General features: G+C 38.9%; 1 protein-coding gene across 4 annotated transcripts in view; it reads right to left on the bottom strand.

Annotated features, from left to right (window-relative positions):
* Positions 1-1683: 1683 nt before the first annotated feature.
* Positions 1684-8684, bottom strand: part of LOC311297468 (uncharacterized protein) — a 20777-nt gene continuing 13776 nt past the window's right edge. For 3 of the 4 annotated variants that reach the window (XM_084419764.1, XM_084419762.1, XM_084419761.1), the window contains exons 4-5: positions 6819-6915; positions 1684-3252 (exon numbers count right to left, since the gene is read on the bottom strand). In XM_084419764.1, coding sequence (XP_084275890.1) covers positions 6846-6915 — 70 coding nt within the window. In that variant the 3' untranslated portion in view covers positions 1684-3252; positions 6819-6845. Of the gene's footprint in view, positions 3274-6818; positions 6916-8684 lie in introns of all 4 variants that reach the window. The other variant, XM_084419763.1, reaches the window with a different exon arrangement.

Here is an 8684-nt window from a genome sequence, read left to right as displayed (position 1 = left end):
GACAATATAGAATTATGTAGTTGAACGATGTTTGCTTATAAGTCCATCGAGAATTGTTTTGGAATGATTTTAGTATCTATAGGAAAAGTCTCAGTCTCTGTGGTTTTAAGAGATTTCAACCCTGGGGTCGTTCAGAGGTCCTTAAGAAGGAGGTCTGTTCTGTATATCGGTCGTGGGATCAAGCAACCTCTGCCGTTATCTTGGTCGGGCCCGAGCTTCAGGGATGCGCTGTGGTTGTGTCCAGATGCAGGTCCTTCATGTGATCGGGATACGGCCCGGATCCGGCTGGCTAAATGCGTTGTGGTCGTGTCTAAGCGCAGGTCCACCATCTGATCTGGATACGGCCCGGATCCGGCTGGCTAAATAATGCGTTGTGGTCGTGTCTAGGCACAGGTCCACCATCTGATCTGGATACGGCCCGGATCCGGCTGGCTAAATAATGCATTGTGGTCGTGTCTAGGCGCAGGTCCACCATCTGATCTGGATACGGCCTGGATCCGGCTGGCTAAATAATGCGTTGAGACCCGTGTGTAGGCAGCCAGCGTGTCGCGGTTCTCCTTCCAAGGGCGCTTTTTTAATCTGTGGATATCTTGGTGGAATGGTAGCAATAGGAATTAATCCCAATTCCCCTGTGGCCCTATCTATATAAGGTCTTAAATTTGGCTTGGTAATCAAAAATAGAGATGTTTGCCCTACTGTTAACTCTGGTGGGTGAGATTGGTGCCACGCCCTAGTGCACCCAATTGCTAACACTGCAGAATCTTCTTCAATTATTTATTCTATCTGGCCACTTAATCCCAATCCTATACGTCGCCATACATACATATATCTTGTTAAATAGAAATTATATCGTTGTGGTGAATTTAGTCAATTTTCGTCTTCTCCATAGGATAATGGGATACACCTTTTAAATCTGGCCCCTACCAGTGTTTGATTTTACTTTTTTCCTCTTTTTCCTCTGTGTATTTACATACTAAAATTTCACTTTCAAAATCCCTTATAGATTTTCACAGATATGAAGAATTTAAATTGTAACCATTTAAACAAGAAACATGTTCCAAAATCCCTCTTATAGATTTCAGATAAAAACAGAAAATTTCAATTTCAATTTCACACATCAATAGGAGAAAAAACTGAAGTCTGTGTGTCCTTACCTCAACCTAAGTTCTTTTTCTCTGCCCGTCCGGGATGGTCCCTCCGTCAGTGTAGGATCTGCTGCGAGTTGGCAGAATGAATTTAAATGATATGAGAAATAAAATCACAAGTTCCTCTATATCAGAACTTATATCTAGTCTTGTCCGGAAAAGTCCCTCGCCGACGGAGGGAGGTCCTTGGGCTCCTGGAAGCTCGCCAAATTGTCGTAGATTTTTCCTAAACCTAACTATCTGGGTTGTCTCCAATCGGCATTCCCTTTCTATCCTATACGTCTATCTGGGTTGTCTCCAATCGACATTCCCTTTTCCATCCTATACGTCTATCTGGGTTGTCTCCAATCGACATTCCCTTTTCCATCCTATACGTCTATCTGGGTTGTCTCCAATCGACATTCCCTAACGTAGTCTACCTCTTTAATCTAACTCACCTGCTGCGCAGCAGAAAATGACAGACAGACTTCAGCAAATGTCCTTTGAGTTCTTTATTTACGGCCGGGAGAGTACTCAAGCAATTCTCAGAGAATCTCTCTCAAGTAAAAGAATACATCAGGTTTAATAGGACAATACAGACACATCAAAATAAACTCAGCGTGACTAAAATCACTTACATAACCTTCTATCAATATGATTGGTTCAATTTGTAAAGCACGCCCCTCCCTTCTTTACCCTCTGTTACTGGCATAAGCAAAATCATCAAAAACATTGTAAAGGGTTAACAGTCAGTTGATTACTCAATATATATATCATGACATAATGCAGGCTAAAAACAAAAGGTTAGTAAGACCTGTCCTAAAAGAAGAAGTAAAATTTAGTTTGTTATTTTTGTTAGACCTGGAAGAGGAAGTTAGGTAAGTGTTTGTCATAATGTTAGACTCAAAGGAGAAGTCAGGTTAAAAGTTTAACAGGTTGAATTAAGGTTAGAAGTTTAACACAGGTTAGATTCAGAAAAATTAGTTTATCTTATTTATTAAAAATCCACCACACTGCCTTATGGAGAACTTCTGCAATAGTTCCAGTGGCAAAAGTTTCAAGACCTTTAGGATAACATGATTTTCGACCAATAGCACTAACATCTCTAGTGATGAAAAGTTGAGCGTTTAGTAAAGAAGTACATCTCACACTGTAGATCCTCTGCAATTTGCATATCAGTCCTCCAGGGGGATAGAGGATGCCATTTTAACTGTATTACATCTGCTGTTTTCACATTAAAAGTATGTTAAAATACTATTTGCGGATTTTTCATCAGCTTTTAACTCAATTTTCCCAAGTACGTTAGTAGATACCCTGGCAAAAGAATTCTCACTAGACACTAAGGTAAAAAAAAGTGATGTCATCATTCATCTCAGTTCAGTTCTCATATAATGGTGTCAATGCAGGCAGATCAATAATATTGTTGAACATTAAATTAAATGTCCCCAACTAAGCAAGCCAAAAGATAAAGGCAAAAAGGCAACAGTGGCAAGGAACCAAAACTCCCTCCATCAGTGACAGATATGGAGAAAAAAACCTTGGGAGAACTCAGACTCAGTCGCTCAGTTCTCCTCTGGCCATCGAGAGAACAGTGTATGATTATGATCCAGGCAGCATTACAGGTCAGAAGTCAGATTGGATCAGAACATTCAGAATATTATCCAGTTCCATCTGGTTGAAGATCGGAGTCACGGGTATTGAGACGCGGTTGTTGAGGATGAGTGCCGATGACTGTCGTGTCATGTCGCCTTCGCAGAGGAGAGTCTAGTTGACAATCTCTGCTGACACTTCAGGGATGTGTTGTGGTCGTGTCTAGGCACAGGTCCACCATCTGATCTGGATCCGGCTAGCTACATTCACAACGTTTTAGAGGATGCAGGTTTCATTACATCATCACGTCCACTAGAAGTCCCATTTCATTGGCTCGGCGCCAACCAATAAAACGGCTCATTTGAACACCCCATTGAACACGGCTCATTTGTGGATCCATTCTGAAAATAAAATCTCAAAGTTCCTCCTCATTGAAACGCCTCAGAAGACTCGACGGTGAAACTGAATGATGGAAAAGACGGCGTGAGCAGTGACGTCATTGGCCTCCAACGGTAGATGATCAAAGACGCGCCAAATACTGTTCAGAACGACAAAACACCTATAAACATCAACATAATCAGGTAACACTTTAGAATAAGGTTCATTCGTTAATGAATAACTACACAGGAACAAATGAGCAACACAATATTAGCAATTTAGTAACTACTATTAACTAACAAGAAACTCTGATTAACGAATTATTAAGTAATAGCACACAGATGAAAATGGTACTTCACTATTAACTAATCAATAACTATTTTTTTTAATGCTTCCCAGATAACTACTGAACAAGTTTCATAATTCATGCAAAACTAATCAATAACTAATGCAGGACAAAAGACTAGCACTACATTAACATTTTAACTGCTATTACACTCCATGCAGAATGGGAAATGTCCGGGGCCTGATGGTTTTCCTATTGAATTTTTTTAAGCATTTACAGATAAACTTTCCCCACTACTGCTAAATATGTTTAACGAATCTTTACAATGCGGCATACTCCCTCCTACTTTAAGACAGGCCACCATTTCACTCTTAATGAAGAAGGGCAAGGATCCACTTCTCTGTAGTAACTATCGCCCTATTTCTTTATTATGTGCGGATGTTAAAATATTAGCTAAAATGCTGGCAAGGCGTCTAGAGGCTGTTTTGCCTTCAATCATTTCTACAGGCCAAACTGGGTTTGTCAAGGGAAGGCACTCTTTTCACAATGTCAGGCGTCTATTTGACATATTGCACTCTCCCTCAACTTCTACCACCCCTGAGTTGGTTATTTCGATGGATGCAGAGAAGGCGTTTGATCGTGTGGAGTGGCCTTATTTGTTCCATACATTAAAAAAATTTGGATTTGGCTGTAAATTTATCTCGTGGATTAAACTTCTTTATGCTTCTCCTTTGGCCCGTGTTCGCACAAACAATGATTACTCCGATTATTTCCCCCTTGGACGTGGTACTCGGCAGGGCTGTCCCCTTTCCCCCTTATTGTTCGCCATCGCTATTGAACCATTGGCAGTGGCCCTTAGATCTAGTCAAATGATGGGCATTATAAGAGGGGGCGCTGTGCACAAACTGTCTTTATATGCTGACGACCTTTTACTTTTCGTCTCTGAGCCAGACAGATCTATACTCCACGTTTTAGATCTACTGAAGGAATTTTGGGCAGGTTTCGGGGTATAAACTGAATCTTCATAAGAGTGAACTCTTGCCTATAAATTCTGCAGCCATAGCTTACCCTCTTTCAAAATTGCCATTTAAGACATCATTAAATCAGTTCAACTATTTGGGCATCTGCGTAACTAAGAACTACTCTGACCTGTTTAACTGTAATTTCTCTCCTCTGTTGGATCGATTGACCGAAGATCTTCATCGTTGGTCTCTATTGCCTCTTTCTCTTGCGGGTAGAATAAATTGTATTAAAATGAATGTACTGCCTAAATTTCTGTATCTTTTTCAATGCATACCGGTTTTTATTCCAAAGCGTTTCTTTCACTCTTTAGATTGCACTATTTCTCAATTTATTTGGAATGGTAAAACTCCAAGAATTCAGAAAGGCATTTTACAAAAAACTAAGGAGCTGGGGGGTTTAGCACTACCTAACTTCTTGTTTTATTACTGGGCTGCAAATGTTCGTAATATGTTATTCTGGTGCTGTTTCAACGATCAGCCTCCACCCTGGTTAAGGATCGAGGAGGCTGCTTGTGGCAGCACTTCGCTTACGTCTCTTTTGTGTCTTCCTCTCTCGTTATCACCTTTAACCTTCTCCAGTAATGTTATAGTTAAAAATTGTCTTAAGAACTGGCGTCAACTCAGGCGGCATTTTACTTTACAGTCAACACCTCTTCTATGCCCTGTACATTCTAACCCCCTCTTTCTTCCCTCTCTCATTGATAAGGCTTTTGCGGCCTGGGTGGACCACAGGATTATTTCCAATAAACATCTTTACATTGACGGAACATTCGCTTCTTTTGAACAATTGACTCAAGTTTTTAACTTACCAAGGTTCCACTTTTTCAGATACTTGCATGTCCGTAAGCATTTTCTGGGATTCCCCTCGATCCCACCTTCCACCATTGTCGATACCATATCAAATATCAACCCTTATCAAAGAGGGGCCATCTCTACGATTTATAATACTTTTTTCACACGTTGCCCTTTGGATTCTGCTAGTCTGCAGATTACCTGGGCTAGGGATCTTAATATAGAGATAGAGACAGAAACATGGCATTTGATTATGAAACGTGTTCACACGTCATCTGTTTGTGCTCGCCACGGGGTTTTACAGTGTAAAGTGGTCCACAGGGTACATTGGTCTAAAAGTAAATTGGCCCGTATGTTCCCTGACATTGATCCAAGCTGCACCAAGTGTCATCTAGAACCGGCTAATCTAACTCATATGTTCTGGACTTGTCCTGCTTTATCTCTTTTCTGGGAGTCGGTCTTTGACTCACTTTCCGCTATTACTTCTGTCAATATCCATCCCTCTCCGCTAATTGGCTTGTTTGGAGTTTTACCTCCTAATTACTCATTGCCGTCTCATTTCGCTGAGTTGGTAGCTTTTCTTACACTACTAGCGAGACGTTGCATTTTGATGAACTGGAAGGGTCCTTGAGTCCCTTCTCATACTCGATGGATAAAAGATGCCTTATTTTTTGTTAAATTGGAAAAAATTAAACACTGCCTTCGTGGTTCCATGATTCAATTTTCAAGAATTTGGTTACCCTTTTTTGAGCATGTTAAATCTCTGCAGCTGGATGCAGTCTCAATTGACTGACTGACCGCCCAACCCTGCACTTTCAGTGGTTTTTCAGTTTTCAACTGGTATTATCGTTAGCAGCACACATTATTTTCTAAGTTTTGAGGTTACTCAACTTTACTTGCTGGACCTTATTAAGGCTGACCTTGTCCTAGTTCTGTATTATGACATAAAGCTCTGTTATATATTATATACTATACTAAACCTGTTAGTACTGTGAGGGATTTTGTGTTGGTGTTTTTGTATTAATGTTTATTTATTTTTTATATCTGTTTTATTTTTTGTGTGTGGTTTTTATTATATTATTATTATTATTAATTTTTGGTTTTATATTGATTGTTTGTCTTTGGTGTTGTGAAAAATTCAATAAATAAATCATATATAAAAAAAAACATTTTAACTGCTATTGTAAACGAATACACAAGGTTATTTACATATCAATTTAATTTACATTTAATAGCATAGCAGACTTATGATTTGAGAAAGCTGTCAGTAATTAGCCTATGCTGTCATATAAGAATAATTATCTAGGTCATATATACATATGTGTGTGTGTGTGTGTGTGTGTGTGTGTGTGTGTGAATATATCTTGTGAATGATTAGAAGAATCTACACTTTAGGATTGGCTTTTCATTAGTAACTACTGTAAGAATCATGGTAACTAACTAGTAATGACTCAAGTGTTACTGTATACTTCTAGGGGAATTACTAATTATTTGGATCTGTATTATAAAGTGAAGATCGTCTCAATTTTATATAAAATGTCAAAAATCAAAAAAGTTATAGAAAAAAATCTAGTGAGCATCAGCATGTTCTTCAGCATGATGAGTGAATGAAGAATAAACCCCAACCTCTTTGTTCTTCAGTATCATGATGTTTCACTCTGCAGGTTCTGGATCACTGGCGTTCTCTCCGTCCTCTCCTTCCAGATGCTTTCTGGTACTCAGGCTAATCACATGTTAAAAAAAAAAAAAAAAAAAAATATATATATCGGATTAGATCACATAATCCAGATTAGCTGACAGACTGAATCTCTTGTCGCAGTGTGAACATTTGTAAGGTTTTTCTCCAGTATGAATTGCCTGGTGCAGTTTTAAACTTGAATGCAATTTTTTTGTAGTTATTTATTTTTTAAATAACTAATTGTCAACCTCAAGTTTCAGATGTTTTTGTTCACAAAATCTTGATATAAATTTTTAGGTTGATATAACTATATATTGCCAAGTTGACCAAAGAGGAGTTGTTGGTATTTAAATAGTTTATTTTTTACATTCATGTTAATATTACGTTGTCAGATTTGTGACATTACTTTTTATGTAAAGCTAAAACACTGCTGGTCACTTTCAGAAGTTGTAGTGAGGCTTTCTTTTCCAAAAAGAATGTGAAGCATTTATACTATATTGGCAAAAGTTTCAGGACGTCTGCCTTTACAGGCACATGAATTTTAAGGATATCCCATTCTTAATCCATAGGGTTTAATATGGAGTTGGCCCTCTGCCGCTATAACAGCTTCAACTCTTCTAGGAAGGCTTTCCACAAGATTTAGGAGTGTGTTTATGGGAATTTTTGACCATTCTTCTGGAAGCGCATTAGTGAGGTAAGGCACTGATGTTGTACGAGAAGGCCTGTCTCGCAGTCTTAGCTGTAATTCATCCCAAAGGTGTTTTATCAGGTTGAGGTCAGGACTCTCTGCAGGCCAGTCAAGTTCCTCCACACCAAACTCGCTCATGTATGTCTTTATAGACCTTGTTTGTGCACTGGTGCGCAGTCATGTTAGAACAGGAACATCCCCAAACTGTTCCCACAAAGCTGGGAGTAGGGGTGTGCGATATGACGATTTTTGATCGTGGACGATTAAAATGTCTCCACGATCTGCTTTTGAAGAAATATCGTAGTATCGTGCATTCTATCAGTTGCCGTTCTGGCGCCTCTGTCCCAACATAGACTACTGAACAAGGCGACGTATATTCCTATAAAATGTTAACGCAGCGGAACGGGACACTGCAGTTCACAAAAGTTCATAATTTGCGTGTGCTTTAATGCCTGGTCAGTTAAACATTTAATTCGCGTGCTGATGCGCTGTTCTAACGTGTGCGTTCCTCAGCGCGTACACGTGAAGTTCACATGCACTAAAAGCCTGTCTACCAGCGCCTGGATACTGGACTAAGTTATCTTTCGAGTCTTATTGTGCTAATACTGTCAAATACACACAAGGTTTACATAAAGTCGGTGATTTCTAAAGTGAAAGCAAACTTGAGAAAATTGAGAGAAAATCTGCTTGTCAAATGCGTGTATATTAGACGCGTCGTTCTTAAAGAGACAGTAGTTATAGTAAACACGCTGCCGCTTGTCCTTAAAGGGATAGTTCACCCCAAAATAAAAATGATCTCATTATTTATGCACTCTAATGTTGTTCCAAACCTGTATTAATTTCCTTCTAATATTTTTCTAATATTAATATTTTGAAGAATGTGGCTATCCAAACAGTAGCTGGTCCCCATTTACTTCCATAGGAGAAAAATACACTATGGAAGTCACTGGGGCACATCAACTGTTTGGTTACCCACATTCTTCAAAATAACTTTTATTTTCAACAGAAGAAAGAAACTTATTCGAGTTTAAAACAACTTGAGAAAGTAAATTATGACAATTTGAATTTTTAGGAGATCTATCCCTTTAATGCTAGTAAAACAACAAAATGCAAAGAGAAAATCACT

This window comes from Rutilus rutilus, assembly GCF_951802725.1.
Source record: "Rutilus rutilus genome assembly, chromosome: 1".
Taxonomy (NCBI): Eukaryota; Metazoa; Chordata; class Actinopteri; order Cypriniformes; family Leuciscidae; genus Rutilus; species Rutilus rutilus.
The sequence above is the reverse complement of the archived record's forward strand: the minus strand, read 5'-3'. Positions and strand labels throughout refer to the sequence as shown.